The sequence below is a fragment of the Pygoscelis adeliae genome, unplaced genomic scaffold (genome assembly GCF_000699105.1).
Source record: "Pygoscelis adeliae isolate BGI_AS28 unplaced genomic scaffold, ASM69910v1 Scaffold172, whole genome shotgun sequence".
In the NCBI taxonomy this organism is placed as follows: Eukaryota; Metazoa; Chordata; class Aves; order Sphenisciformes; family Spheniscidae; genus Pygoscelis; species Pygoscelis adeliae.
The window spans coordinates 7,281,420-7,297,471 of record NW_008824338.1 but is presented as its reverse complement, the minus strand read 5'-3'; the positions used below and the strand labels follow the sequence as shown (position 1 = coordinate 7,297,471).

Genomic DNA, 16,052 nt, shown 5'->3' with positions numbered 1-16,052 from the left:
CGGTCCGCTAGGTCTCGGGGGGACGCGCACCGATCCGGCGCTGCCGGTACCGGGACGTGCCTGCTTGCTTGGGGCCGGGGCGGGGAGGATAAATGCTTTCCTCTGGCCGGGTGCGGCAATTTAAGCCTTTCCCCTGTGAAGACCTGAATCTTGTCATCGAGTTTATACGCGTTAATTCTTCCTAAGGAAATAAGATCACCGGGGGTTAAATTAATGTTTCTGAGGCTATGGCTCGCCAGGCAGAAACCCGAGAGTAACTGCCCGCTTCTTTAGAGGAGCGCTGTGATTTTTCCTCTTATGCGGTGAATGACCTCCCCCCCCCCCCCCGGTATCTCCACTCTCAGATTGTGTCTGTTAAGGAAAAAGAAAAACTTGTTTCCCCGGGTGTGTCTCCGCGTGGATAGAGCAGTAGTCCTCGCCATTTCTTCAGACTTCATTAATACAACAAACAAGACCCTAAAAAAAAAGCCAAACCCACCCCGTGCTAATAGGGCACGCGAGCTGTTTAGCATAGTCACGGTTAGCTGTCAGTTGTCTAATATAACAGTACCACGTAGTACTGTTAATATTAATTGTGTGCATCTTTTTATGTAGTCATGTGCTACCTCATTAGTTATTAACCATGGCGGAATACATCTGCAAGAAGAAATGCAAGGTTTTCCGAGGGACCCCAAAGCAAGCAATGTCTTTAAACCATGAGAAAATGCAGTATGTACAGATAGAGCCTTTTACTATGAATGTAGGTAGCCTATATAGTCAGTTAAATCAAAGTGGTTTTGATTTGGGAGTGAGACTAAAATAGAAAAGAGCAGTTGGAGGCAGAGATATTGAGGCTAGTATGTCAGAAAAACCACTACATACAAGTGAGTTATTTCTGATTTTAACATCAACTCCGTGCTACCTACTGCTTAATCCCACTTTTGTCACAGCCTCCCCATCTGTAAAGTGAGAGTCTTAAGTGAAAACTATTGTATAAAAGGCTCTGTTTTTCACAACAGTCTTTAGTAAAGACTGTGTTGTGCAGGCATGAGAAGTGATTTGAAGATGAGGAATAGCCTGAGAAACATTTTGCTTAACCATTTGAGCCGAAACTTGACTCAAAGAGCAAGATTTAACCTACCTTTGCATCTCACATATGAATGGCTACTGAAAGATTGCAGTTCTTATGGCTGTGCATTTCCATAGTTCACTCTATCACAGATTGCATTAGTGCAATTTAGTTTTTACTGACTACTATTTCAGATGTCTGTGTATAATATTTCTGTTTGTCTCTCAGTGCTTTCTGCTCCTTTGCAGTTAGTTTCAGACATATCCAATTTAATTATAAAATATTTAGTGTCTCTTTGAGTTAGGATAAAATGCAGTACAGGTGGTAAAAGCTGCCTGAGAAATCTGCGGACACTTGGATGGCTAGTCCTGAGCTTCGGACTGCCTTGGCTAGGCTGATTAAAGCATCTTCCGCTGGTAAAGCAAAGCACAGTTCTTAACTCGTTTGAACAGGTGCTTCCAGAGTGAGGGACCTTTTTTGCTTTTCCCATAAATGCCTTTCAAACGTTTCATTCTTTATTAGGCCTTTCAGATGTAAGAGAGAAGCTGTTAGTGGGGGATCATCAGCTTGCACTTATGTATATTCATAAATGTTATATAATCTCTTTCCAAAAGGGAGATGTTAAACAATGAACATACGGGAGGATCATTTCGTCTGCTTTGTATGTCAGCTGGTGATAGGTTGAAATGAGACACTTAAACCACACAAGGAAATCCTGTTATTGCAGCGAGGGGCAATGAAGAATACGTCATCCGATAGGAATGCTATAAATTGTTGTTTGCTCTCATGATAAATGTAGTTAAGATTTGGCCGAGTTCATGTATTTGCTCTTACAAGAAGTGTCCACATTGCCTTACTGACCTGTAAAGTAGCACATACAGTCAGTGGCTTAAATGAGACTTCAGGAGTACCAGTATGAAAGAAGAAGGGAAAAGACACAGTGCGTCCCTCCTCACTTTGTAAAGTGCCAGCATGACTGTTCTTAGGTAGGTGTATACCTACCCGTTCTGACTACTAGGTGTTGCACCACCTGGAGAGGAGTTGGTGTAAAGAATGAACCAATGTCTGGAACATGTTTCTTCGAAAGCTTGCAAGTGCATCTGTGCTCTGGCATAGGAGTAAACCAAGGTGATAATTGCCGATAGCTTAAAGCTGTGAGTGGTGGCTGGGTGAACTCTGGTGACTTTCCTGTAAGAACTGTGGATAATTCACATTATGTGCTTTGAAATATCTACAAAAACTTGGAAAATAGGAAGCTTATCCAAAGAGCCAAGAATATGCATAGCAAGTCAGAAGTATCTTGCATCAGACTGCAGCTGTTAAGTGGATGCCCAGATGTAAGCTGTTAAGAACAGCACGAGCATATGTGGTACTTCCCTGCACATATATGATACTCTCTCAGTCTTCAGCTATTCTCAACCCATGGACTTTCCAATCCAGACCTGGTTTCTGCATATTGAGCGGTCCTCAGTGGGTGCTCTTCCGTGAAGCATTTGGTATCCACTTGAACCCTTATAGTTAGTTTAGGCATATCAACATTTTATGTACTGTTTTTACATGTCAAAGATTTTCTTGTTAACATTAGTATTTTTGGTATCTCAAGATAATATCCCATACATGGTGTTCTTAGGCAGACAAGGAATACTAGGTCATCTGTGGAACTGAAGGAGCCCTTGGAACAGATAGGAAAATGCACCTTTTTTATTTAGTTAGGTAGTTATTTTAGTACTAGTACAGATGTAATAGCTTTAAAGTGGTTTAAGTGCATGAAGGCTGAGGTGTTAAGACATTAATTTAAGGAAAATACTGTAGTTATATCCCTGCACAGGTTGTGCAGACAAGTCCTGGTTTGAAATGCCTCTATTAATTGGCATTTTTCAAAGTCAACTTAAAATCATATTTGTCTGTGAGAGTTCTGTGTGATGATCTCTGTGACAAAGATCTGATCCGTTCCTGTTTATGATTGTGATAAATTCACGTACGATTTACCTTTTTTTGCCTGTACAATCAGCTATTCTGACTCCTTAGGCTGGTGCGGGGTTTTTGCTCAGCGCAAGGGTGTGTGGCAAGGCAAGTCACACTGTGCTTGCAGGCGCTATGCCCGGAGTCCTGTACAGCCGGTTTGCGCAAACGTGTAGCGTTTATAGTTACTTGCTTGCAGTTCTCATGACTTCAGTAGGTTTTTCCTCCCTTCCCCACCTCCTTTGTGAGTTAAATTAAGATTTGGATCTTTCAAACTTTACAGAAAAGGAATGATGTCATTATTTTTGTAGTGCCTCATTTGGAGAGAATGCAGTGATTCTTAAAGAAAATAGATGTTATTATTAAATCCTTTTACTGGTTTAAAGTGAATTGTTAGGGCTGCCAGGCATGCAGGCCCAGGGTACCTGGTCCCAGAATTCAGGCCGGGCTCATGGAAAGGATTCCACCACCTTTTCTGCATTTCTTCATTAATGTGGTGAACCAGTAAGAGCACCATTCAGCTGGTGAAAAGAAGTTTTATTCCACGCTGAAAGGGAGCACTGTCATTAAAGTCTTAGGCTTTCATTTCTTTCCATGACGGTGCTCTTACAACTTTATCGGAAAACACCACCGCCCCAATCCTACAGCTTTCCCATATAAACTGTCCAACTTTCTATGATCATACCTACTGGAAGAGCAGTAAAAAATCAACTATATGGTGGCTCAGTTCCCGCATAACTCAAAACAAAATGTTGGCTGTATTTTGCAGCGTGGTGGATTTGTCCTTTTTTGAACTATGCATTTAACAAAAAGGAAGATGAAGGAGGGATATGTTATATAGGATTAATTCTTTGATCATATTTCCCTTAAGCTAACAGAACTGGAATTTACCTGTTTCCAAGAGAATGCAGTTGATCCTTTCAGTACTTTTTCGCCCTCTATTTTGTCTTTAACCTAATGATAACCACCAACCAGTTGTGGAAGAGATGTCATTGCTTTTATGTGTATTTGTATGTAAGTGTCTAATAATAAACTTAAGTCAGGTTTCTATTTTCCAAGCTTTGGTGGAGCTCAGACAAGAATGCAGAGCCTGAGCACGCACACCTAGCAGATCTGGAGTTCTGCCTTACTCCTCGTTAGGGGTGATCCTGCAGGGATGAAGTATATATATAGGGTGTAGAAAACTCATCAACATCCTGTGCAGGTAACTGAGTTGGTGACGTCAATCCCTTTAGGTTAAGCTGTCATTGCTGAAGACATGGTATCTTGGATGTTTAAATTATTAACGTATGAACTGAAAAAATGTAACTTTTTCTCCAAGAAATGCTTTCTCTTGCTCAAGTCTGAGGATGGTAGAAAACCCTAGCATAAAAAGAATGGGCAAAATTCATACATTTTGGGGCGCGGATGTGCATGTGCATACATATGTCTAATAATTCCTAGTAAATATCCTTGCTCTATAAAGCAGCATTTTTTTTTTTTTTTCTTAGTGTTACACATTACCTCAGAGTTTGGTTTAATTTTCTTTGTGGAGGAATGAATGGGGTCTGTTTCCCGCCCCCCCCCTCTTTTAGAAATATGACCAACAGCTAATTCTGTGCTTTCTTTTGCTTCCTGTAGGCTGGCACCGATGCGATTATATACACTGTCCAAACGGCATTTTGTTCTGGTCTTTGTAGTATTCTTTGTTTGTTTTGGTTTGACAGTCTTCATAGGAATAGCAGGTAAGGATGCTGTCTTTTTAAAAAATTACAGTTCTTGTATGCTTTGACTAAACCTGTTGGTATTTACAGATGTATTTAAATGCTAATGAGCTTACTGTCCCTGAGACGTCTGAGGAAGCATTACTTTTGACAAGGAGGGGGAAGTGTATCTTCCATCTCATTTTTTCATAGGAGCACTACCTACACAGATTTGGTATTTGCAACTGCTTTGCAGGGGAGAGTCAGTAGAGTAAAACAAAACCAGCTTCATTGTAACATAATTTTTCAGCAGACTGCTACATTAATTTTCTTCTTTGTATTTCAATCTGTAAAAAGGTGGTGCTAACACTTGATTTCCTGTGAGGCAGTTGATAACTGTTTGTAAAGCCTTCTAAATGTTTGGGTGATAAATACCACAGAAATATAAAATATTTTAGTAATGTAAAAATATGAACTTCTGTTGTCAAACATATATGCGCTTAGGTCTCTGGTTTCAAACCTTTGTGGGAGTCGTGACGTGATCTGGGAGGCTAAGCACTTGGTGCCTGGTTACTTATCCTGGAGATCAGAGAGATTTGTGGAAGTCTGGTCAACAAAGATGCAGAGTGTCATTAGGCAGATGGAAAGCGTGGAAGCCCTCTGTATTTCATGCCAGAGAGCTTTTCCAGGTCTAAAACATACTTGAAAAAGAAGTCGGTGTGCTGTCACTGCAGCGTTAATAAGCTAATACTCTGCTGTCAGGATAGTTTTGTCAACACAGAAGTTAAGTGACAGACGGGGAGAGGGGAAAGGAGGGACTTGTACTCATTAAGCAACCCGCCCCCCATGTAAGAATTATTTAAGGACACTACCACCTCCCCCCACTTTACTGCTTATTTCCACGTCACCCAGCATGTTCTCCTGTGCCACGCTCTGACACCTCTTGACCTGTCTGTAGGGTTGTCTCTACCTCTGCCCTATCCTTCACTTCCTTTAGAATGAGATGGGCTGCCCAGGCCTGCGACTCATCTGCTCCTGCCTGCCTTGGAAAGAAGCGGGGGCGTTAATTGGATGCAGTTGTTTGGGCTTTTTGTGCCCATCTGTGCATTGTAAGCAGTACATTCTTCATGACAGCATTAAATAATAAGATTTGTCTGTGAAATAAAACCTTCTTTCCGGCTGTTTGATTTATTGTAGCAGCCTAAGGTGCAAACAGACTTTCAGTTCATAAAGGTTAATCACTGATATTCCTGTGACTTGCCTAAGGATGCTGAAGGCCATTATTTGGCCACTAAAACACCATATAAATACATTTACAAAAATGCATTTTATATGAATGATAAAGGAAAAAAAACTGGAATTATTTAGTGTCATTTGTCTATTTGGCTTAAAAAGTGAACCATATTTGTAGTTGTGTATTTATACTGTCCAGTTGCAAGAAATGCAAGAAAGTTGTTTTACGTAAGACTAGGCAAAAAGCAGTGCTCCTGGAAGAGAAAACTGAGCATTTCATTCTTACACGGTAGCAGAACCTGAAAGAGAGACGTGTTGGTGTGTCGCATTGCATCTGCCTGCAGAGTGATCTGATGATGTGGTTGCCTTTGGTCCAGGGGACTTTGCTGCTGTAAGCAACGCTTGGTCATCTGTACCCTGCTGGGGTCCCAGGACTCGCCTGTGATCCCCTTCAGGAAGTGGCACAGCTGTGGGATTCTTGTCCTTGTAAGACTGGTTTGCTGGATAGTTTTGTTGAGAAAGTGTGAACACAGTTCATTATTATAACTTAATTATTTTTAAAAGAATGCTGTTTACCTTGGGAGGACACCCACTGAACACTTAGTGTGATGTTTTTCCCAGCTTTTGTTGACAGCTCCTTGCTTCCTGTGAACAGAGGGAGGGGCGCTAACAATGGTGTGCTCCCTCATTAAAGGGTGCAGTCTGAGCAAAACTCACCAAACCCATTAAGTAAATGAAAAAGTGGGAGATACATCCGTATTTTCTGTGCTACTTGAATATGCCATTGCCCATACTCAACATCTCTATCTGCAGTTTGGGAAGCCTAGCAGAAGTCTTGCTTCTCATTTGAGAAAACAAGACAGTTTAATCTGAGGTGGCTGTTGCTCTTCAGTTCTTGTAACCCAAGACAGATGCAGACTTGTTTCGTTTTTTTCCCAAGTTACACTCACTTTCTTTCCCTTTTCCCAAGGGAAAGGGAAAGAAATGTTATCTTTGGGGTGAGACAAGTAGACAAGTGCAAGGAAAAGAGAAGGTGCAGAGCTCATTTTCTGTACCTGTGCAGTTTTCCTGTTCGGCGCCTCAGGGTGGTTCTTTGCTTTCAGATGTGATTCTGTTAACTGAGCAAAACTGAAAGAAAAACAATAACAATGTAATTTAATCACCATCATTTTGGTCAGTTGCTTTTAAAAGCTTTAATATATTGCTTGCTAGAGGAGTAGCAGTTACAGCAGTAGAACCTCATTATTTTTTTGGTTGCTGCTTTTAAAAACTGGGACTATGATCTCTCTGCCCCAGTATTGGTTCATATATTCTGGTAAAAAAAAAAACCTTTCTAAAAAGGCTCATTCTAATGTTTTTGTTAAGACTTAATTACTGAAATATGATGACTTATCAACTGTGAGCTCTTACTGAAATTGAGTTACGCTTTTCAAAACAAAAATGCCTTCCAAAAATCTGCCCTCTTCATATGTACTTGAGAACTGAAAAGTTCAACGGTACAGAACTGACTTTATAGTGGGTGGCTGTTAGTGAAGTTGAACTGTAATTCTAATATGCAGCTTTGAGTGTGATGGGTGAAATTCTTCATTTTTCCATTTGAAGTCTGTAAGATGGTTAATATTGTAATTAGAGTGGTTATAGAAGCCCAAGCAATGCTGCATGTTTATAGCTGTCATGACAGCTAACCTAAAATACTTCTTGCACAGAATGATCCCATGTTGCTCATTTATAAACTTCCTCTTTTCCACTGTTCCTCTGTGGTATCTTTGAAGTCCGTGGTCTTTGTGAAAAACTGCTTTTCTTGCATAATTGTTTTAATACTAAGTTTGTGGCTGAAACAGCATGTTTTGAGGATTAATAAATTACAGTAAATTGCCAGACCGAATACGTAAGGGGAGAGACCATTTGGACAGAGAAATCTTACTGTGACTGGGAAGCCTCTAGAGTGACCCAGATACACACATACACGTCCTGCCTATGTCCCCACCTGCTATGCATCTCCTCTGTGTTTGTTCACACCCCGGTATATAGATACAGACCTTTTCCTACTCTTCCTTTTCATTTTTCTGGGTTAGTCCTTTTGTGTATGTACATATGCATGCGTTCCTCTTCTCCCCAGTACCATGTGTTCTTGCATACCTAAGAAGGCTAAGGGGAAACCGTACCGCTGTCTACAACAACCTTATCAGAGGATACACAGAAGATGGGGCTAGACTCTTCTCAGAGGTGCATGATGGTAGGGTGAGAGGCAACAGACACAAGCTGGAACACAAGAAATTCCAGTTAGATATTAGGAATTTTTTTCTTACCGTGAGGGTGGTCAAAAACTGGAACAGGTTGCCCAGGGAGGTTGTGGGAGTCTCTATCCTTGGAGATGTTCAAGACTTGACTGGACGTGGCCCTGAGCAAACTGATCTAATTAAACAAGAGGGTGGACTAGATGGCCCCTGGAGGTCTCTTCTAACATAAATTAAGATTTTATAGCTTCCCATTTACCGCATACAGAACTAGAGGTAGGGTGTGAGTGGATGGATGCAGTTGATCAGTACATGTTAAGTGTGTGTGTCTGTACTCGGAATGATTGGAGGAAAGGTTGCATAAAAAGTCTGGTAGCGAGCTGAACATCTCCCACTACAATTGGACATGAAACTCCATTGATTAAATGGATTGTCTGTTTTAGGATAAATTGTTTGTAGAACTTTTATGCAATTATGTTTATTTATGTGATGATATACATAATATATTATAGCTCCAGATTTCTATAGAAAAGGAGGGGCCCAATCTGAGTAGACTGAGAACTGTTCCTAAACAAACATGTGGGTATCTTGGCTTGAACAGACCAATGTGATGAAAATCCAGCACTAGCCAGAAAGTACTGTTATTGTGATTGTACAAGCAAGTACACTACACGTACATAAAAAGGCATTAGCATCATGCACTCAAATACAGCGGGATGTTTGCCCTGGTACCCGAGCCTTGAGTGCAATGCCTTATGGACGCTATGCTCTGTGTAAATCAGGTAGTGGTAGCAGTTTGGCTATAGAAACTTCAGAGTGCAATTAAATATGCTGGGTTTTGAGTGGTTTTTGCAGCCCTTGTTGAGCTTCAAGTTGCTGTGATGACAGTGCCACTGGTGCTTAGCTAGCTTTTTCTGCAGCTGAGTACTTTCATGACTGCAGTGTACAGCTTAGCTTGGGAAAAATACCGTGTGGTTTGTTGTAGTAGTTTAGAGTACACATGCAGGGCTTCTGACATGGAGTTCTTGAATTATAATCTACTTCCTATTTAATCATGCCTAGAAATACTATGGCAGAGAGGCTTAAAGGAACATTCAGGCCAAGTTTATTAATGATATTGAAATGGCTAAGTGATTTACCCTTCAGCTTAAACATCTGAAAAGTGGGATACTATTTACCTGCTTTGCAGGGAGGTATTTTTTACAGTCTTTTGAAATCCTATATTTACGTCATTACTTATTGGTAATACACATACTTCAATATTGTTTTCTTTCTTCCTTCTTATATATTGTGTAGGTCCTAATGTAATTGAAACTTCTGTAGCAAGAACTGACTTAAATAACAGCCTAAAGGTAAGAGTTAATAAATATCGTTGGATTACATGAATGGCTTTATTTGATGTCAGTAATGTTAAACATTCCCCTCCTTCCCCCCAATTATTTTAAGTATTTAGTTTTTAACTGGAAGACTTCTTGGCCACATGGTGCTTTCCAGTTTGAAATTGAACATGCAATATTGTACTATCACTGTGTTATTTCATGAGTGGCTCAGCAGCAATTTCTAGTCTCTTACTTTTGTGAGCAGGTAAGGTAGAGAATTCTATGATGTTTCTGCACAGCAATTTGCGATAAAGTAACACTTGAGTGTTGATAGGATTCCCTGGTGAGTTCACGCTGGAGATTCTTGTAGGGGGTCCAGAAACAGAAATTGAGAATATAAACTGAAAAACAATGCTCTCAGCGGCAACTAATGATATCCCTCTTGTGATCTTCCTTTCTATCAGGAAGGAATATTTCTTTTTCTTGTTAATTGTTCACTGTCACGTGACCAAGACATGGGATCTGGCTTCCTAACATGAACCTTCACATTCATTTTCTTAAAAGCTTTCATATTTTAGTTTTCAGTTCTTGCATTTTTATTTGTCTAGCTCTTCGCTGTCAACCTAATATCTAAAGTAACTTTTGTGAAAGTGCCAAAAAAGGTTTTGTTGTTTTGTTTTGAGGTTTTTTTTAAGGTAAATTTTCTTTAAATACACTGGAACATTTCTTTTTTTGATCTGTTAGTCACCTATATATGTTTGGATTGCTACTGTATTCTGGGTGGATTTTATTTTTAAAAAGCATATTTTTATATCAAATAAGAGAAGTCTTTCCTGCATGTAGGTTTTATCTGTTAATGAGAACTTCCATGCTTTTGAAATGAATGTGGGATTTTTAGAAAACCTAGTGGAAAAATAGTTGTTGTTTTCATAATTATAGTTGAACAGGTTTAAAACTGTGTAGCAGATGAGGGGTCACAAATCTGACTTTTGATGTAAAGTGCTAGAAATTACTTTTTATTTTCAAGCTAGGTCTCAGGATTTTGTTTTTCATATCTGAACTTTTCTGTTTTATTGCTGCTGCTTTTATGTGCTTTAAGTAGTCGTACCTTTCCTTACTTCAGTGCTGTGCAAAATATGTGTGCTGTTTAAGCTACTTCTCTGGAAGACTTATATTTGAGCTGCTTATCATGCTGTCCATAGTGTAGCACATATTGTCACAAAATATTGTCACAAACATAATTAACATGCCTTTCATCATTGTAACTACAGATATATCATGTAACAGAATAATGGCTGGTGCTAAACTTGTGGGTTTTTTTACAGCTGAAGCCATTTAATTTAAGTTCACCACCACTGTCTACTTACAATCAGCAGCTGTGGCTGACCTGCATAGTTGAGTTGGATCAGCACGATGGTGAGAATCTTACCTAATTCTCAGGAAACTGCTATAGCAACCTGTATATGGTATATTGTATCTTTAACTTCATCTGTCACATACGTGATCCTGTTGCTTTCTGGCTATGGTTGGTGGGTTTTTCCTCTGATACAGTTTCTCCCCCTCCACCCCTTGCCCCTAGTAAAGACGTGGACAGTACTCATCTTGAGAACTGGAAACAACAGGTATATGGGATAAGTTCGTTATTTCTGTGAAAGCAGTAGTATCTAGAGAATCTGTGTCTCTCTTGCTTCATTTTGGGGGGAATTAGATGTGTAGGTTGTAATGATATTAATTTTTCAATAAAAATTCTCTGTAAATATGTGAGAAATACTGTATTAGTAATTGTTAATCTGTTAAGATTCAGTACAGGGCATTTGTGAATTACTGCCTAAGCATATAAATAAAAAGTTTTGTGGGTTTTTTTATTAATATACTGGACCCCTACTCCAGTAAAGTATAACTGAATAACTTTGAGTTATCTTTGGATATCATAGGTGTTTTAAACTATATTTGGAACTCTATTTGAGATTTCATTTCTGCATGTAGCAATAGCTTAATGTTTTCTCTTTTAATTACAGTATCCCTCAAAAAGAATGTTACTATGATAGTCAAAGTACTTGGAGTGGTGAAGGATGGAAGCACACCATATGTTAATAATCAAGTTCACAATCGGACAAGATTACTCAGTTGTGCACAAGTATGTGCCTGCTTAAACAAAACTCTGATGCAGTACATTTTCTTTAAATCTATTTGTGTACGTTACATTACATTGCAAATGAGAAGAATATATCTGTTAAGCACGTCTCAGGAAAGACTCTAGAGTATAGTTTTATTTATAATTGCAACCTAGCTAGTAATGCTGACCAAGATACCTACCTATCCGTCTTTTTCTGTTTACTTCTGTGGCTTGTGTCTATTACCCCTTAAAGACCCCTCTTTCTTTTTAGAGTAGCTCTCTGCCAGCAAAGCAGTGTGTCCTGCTTAGTCACCTAAACAGACTTAGCAGTACTGAAGAAAAGAATATTGTAGTAGAAGATTGGATATAGGGCTCCAGAGGAGAAAAAAATTCTCCTCCAACACCTGGCAGAGAGTCTGGTTGAAATCAGCTGGCATCTGTGTTCTGAAAAAGCCAAATTTCTTGCCACCTGTGAAGAAATGTTTAAAGTTTTGAGTTTCTAGTATAATTTTCACTGAAATTTTTAAGCTTAGAGACATCCAAAACAGCTTCTCCAGATGTAAGTCCTTTAGGAAGGGCATAGCTGAAGTTTTTTTGCTAAGCATATAGGGTAAATCCAAATGTTTTCTTTTTATATATATACACATATATGAAATCTGCTGAAATTCATGAACGGTGTTCCATTAGATTTAATTACATGCAGCCAGGAGAGCAATATGCTTGGGTTTTCTCTTTCCTCCTGTTAACTTTCAGAAATGAGTTAGCACAAGATAGCCCCATCTCACAACTGGATGACCTAGAGCTTGACTGACAGAGTTATTCAGATCCTTCCTGGTGCTGCACGCAGTTGCTTTCACCAGCTTATGGGAAAAGCTAGCCTTGCTTATTGGGTCAACCTTTCATCCTGCTGACTGGCTTTATCAGTTTCTTCTGCTTTGTCTGGTATCTTTCAAGAAATTTGTTATCTGTGGGTTTTGTTTGAGTCTTAGTCTGACTGATCAAGATTGGTAAGGCATATAATAAATATCATCAATATCTGACCATTTAGAAACAAATTCTCCAACCTATATTAACAGTGCATATTCTGGAATAAATTGAAGGTTTTTACATACTATTCTTCACTGTATGTGTTCACAGAAATGCAGTGAAATCATTGTTGCTCACCTTGGCTACCTGAACTACACTCAGTACAACATATTTGTTAGCTTTGAAGATCTAAATAAGTTAACGTACACCATCCAGAATATTACTTTCACAGTAAGTATAAAGTTTTATACTAGCAAAAGAAATCTCTTTAATTACTAATGCTGTAGAAGTCTGCTTTAACTATAATAAAAAAGTTATCTCATTTTTGAAGATAAATATAAAGATGCATGATAATTAATTGTTCTGTCACTACTAATGTCGGAACTATTATAGCATTTGCTGTTAAGAAGGGTCTAGACCAATTTTTTTAACTCTATAAGGAAAGATTTTTCTTTCAGAACTGTTAATGCTGTTTTCTGGAACACATAAATCTAGTCTAATTCCTGGGAGATATTTTTAACAGTATGCAAGCTAGACTAGAACATCCAGTTTTCTTCATTTGCTTATAGAGAAGTTGCCTCTCTAAAGCGTGGTATCTTTTCCAGCCTTTCCAGTAGGTGTATCTGAATTAGCAAGATTTTTCCAGGCTTTACAAAAGCATGGGCTAGAAAGATTTAACAAACGCAAAGAAAAATGATTTTTTTTTTCTGTGCTTATGAGGAAGAGAAAAATGTTTATTCAGCTAAAATAAGCAGACTAATAAAATAATTCACTAAGATAATCCCTAGTGAAATAACTAGCTCAGTTCATAGTGCTAAAGATTGCTTATAAAACAGTTACATCATCAGTGTGTGCTGACTGGCTCCAGAAAGAAATTTAGAAACATTTGCATAGGGAGAAAATGGAACTAAACCAAATTTCTAATACAGGTTACTGTGGTTTATTCTACCTGTATGCAATGTTTGGTATGTCAGAGCAGGTAGCAAGCAAAAATCTTACTGTAAAGCAAAAGTGTTTTTATATACTAAATGAACCTCCTGAATATTAATATTTGTAATGTTCTAGTGCATAAAGCACATCATTTAAAAATAAGCTCTAAGGGGAAAAAAAACCCAAACTCACAAACCCTTTGCTTAGTCAGAGATTTCAAACAGGACAAAGTGTTGGAGCATTTATAGTTGTACGGTTTATCATCTTGCTTAGCAGACTGCCTTTAAGGCAAACTTGTGCGCAAAACCAAAAAACCCAAACCCAAAGCCCTGCTTTCCCACAGCAACTAAAATTGTCAATTTATTTCATGATTACAATGGTTTATGGTGATCTCAGTTGAAATCATGGATTGCCTCTTGTATAATGGGATTCTCTACATATAATTTTCATTCTACATTTATGGTTTAAAAAGACAAGACAGAGGATGACAGATTCAATACATTGAAAAGTAAAGCTTCTTGTCCAGGTGGGCAAAGCATATGTTGTACCAGGGAGTTTATATTTCAAAAGTGGCTTCAAAAGAGAAGCATGCCAGGTATGAGAGAAATTGTCAACAGAGCAGAGTTTATGCAAACTGACATGTTGTAATTAATATTTGTGCCCTTCTAGTAATCAGAGAAGATGAAGGAGCTTTTCCTCCTTAACCTATGAAAAAAGTTCTTTACTTCTGGTTGGCTCATTTATTCTTCCCTTACTTGATTTTCTTTTTTTCCTCTTCTGACACAAGAGAATAAGCTTTAAGAAAACGAACCCGTTACAGGAAGCATGCCTGTACCTTATCAACCTCTTCATAATCAATTTATGCATCTGACCTTGGTAATAAAGAAGAACATACTGGATTTACTCAATTATTGGCATTCAAACTTTGAATGAAAGTGCAGCTGAAGTCAGTGAAGAATATCCTTTTTGTCCTGAGAAGTGCTTTAACATATGACAGCACACTGAGTATGTTACAAAGTGGCAGGGTAAAAGAGAAGCAAGGGTATTAGGCTGCCTTGGTTATCTTTTTGTCAGATAGTCCTACGGGTGTGAGTTTATCTTTGTCTTTCCACGGTGATGTGGTGGAACTCGGTTATACCTTTAAATTTTGAAAAGCCAGAGAACTTTTCAGTATCTGCAGAAAGTGCTAATTATTGATGTCGTATGTACCCTGTCAAAATATTGTTCATTGGGCTATCTTTCTTTTCTTTTCCTGTAGTGGAAGACCTACAATCCGACTTTTTCTCAAGTGGAAATATGGTTCCGATTTGTCTTCGTAGTTCTTACTTTTATGGTCACGGTAAGATTTTGTTTTAGTTTTTCTGGAGTATATTCTGTAGGCAGTTGATAACACTGCTTTGTAGTGTTGTGTTTAGTAACTTAACTTCAGGCAGCAGAGTTGAGATATCACTGAATGGGTGTAAAAAATGTTTCTAAAATACTTATGTAGTTGCTGCTTTTGTGTTTTTACAAGTGGTATTGAAGGGACATTAAGAAAATAGGATAAATGGGAAAACTTGTTTTTCTAAATTCTGATTTTAATTGAACAGAAAGACTTTTGCTTAAACAAAGGAAATTGTAATTCAGTGCTAGAAAACATATTTTTTTGCAGTGCAGGTAGGCTCAGACATTGGAATAGGATGCCCAGAGTGTGGGTTCTCCGTCTCTGAAAATGAGCAAAACTCAGTTGAATATGACCTTGATCTAACTTTAAAGTTGTCACTGCCTTGAGTGTGGGGATGGGCCAGATGACCTCCAGAGGTCCCTTACAACCTAAATTATGCTACGATTTAGATTATCTCTCCCCTCCAACCTGGTTTGGCCCCTGGAAAAGAAGTGTTTGGAAGAAAAACCAACATAAAATCTAAAATTCAGAATTTTCAGAGTAAGGACACTAAAGCACTGAACACTTGCATAGCATTTTTCTCACATAGATGATGTCACTTGGCAGGTAACTGTGAATGTGATATGGAATCTGTTTTTTTTTAAAAGTGAGTTTAAGTGGAAGTTGTTGGTAGCGTGTGACCAGTAATTAGGCTACATTTTTTCATACATTGTTTTTCAGAGTAAGGACACTAAAGCACTGAACACTTGCATAGCATTTTTCTCACATAGATGAGAATTTGCATTGCGGTAAGCCAGCAAACTTGAAGCAGAAGTAGAAGCTAGGAGATGTGGCTCCTGTTTTACAATGTTCTCAGTTGCAAAGACCTCGTGAAGTAGCCTTTGTATTGTGCTGTGTTATCTTTTTGCTCTGGTAAAACCATTAAGGCTGTATTCCTTCCATACAAATTTTTGTTGTTGTTTTATAGTGTCTGTTTGCACATTCCCTGCGGAAATTCTCCATGAGAGACTGGGGTATTGAACAGAAATGGATGTCCATCCTCCTTCCCCTCCTGCTGCTTTACAATGGTACTTGTATCCTGGAATTTTTAGAAAAGCTCCTTTTTTTTTGGGGGG

General features: G+C 38.6%; 1 protein-coding gene across 1 annotated transcript in view; it reads left to right on the top strand.

The window, feature by feature from the left end:
* Positions 1 to 622: 622 nt before the first annotated feature.
* The window catches only part of TMEM181 (transmembrane protein 181), a 28,359-nt gene continuing 12,929 nt past the window's right edge, over positions 623 to 16,052 (top strand). The window contains exons 1-8 of the mRNA XM_009319162.1: positions 623 to 708; positions 4,631 to 4,734; positions 9,459 to 9,514; positions 10,807 to 10,897; positions 11,500 to 11,618; positions 12,735 to 12,854; positions 14,812 to 14,892; positions 15,905 to 16,004. Coding sequence (XP_009317437.1) covers positions 623 to 708; positions 4,631 to 4,734; positions 9,459 to 9,514; positions 10,807 to 10,897; positions 11,500 to 11,618; positions 12,735 to 12,854; positions 14,812 to 14,892; positions 15,905 to 16,004 — 757 coding nt within the window. The remainder of the gene's footprint in view (positions 709 to 4,630; positions 4,735 to 9,458; positions 9,515 to 10,806; positions 10,898 to 11,499; positions 11,619 to 12,734; positions 12,855 to 14,811; positions 14,893 to 15,904; positions 16,005 to 16,052) is intronic.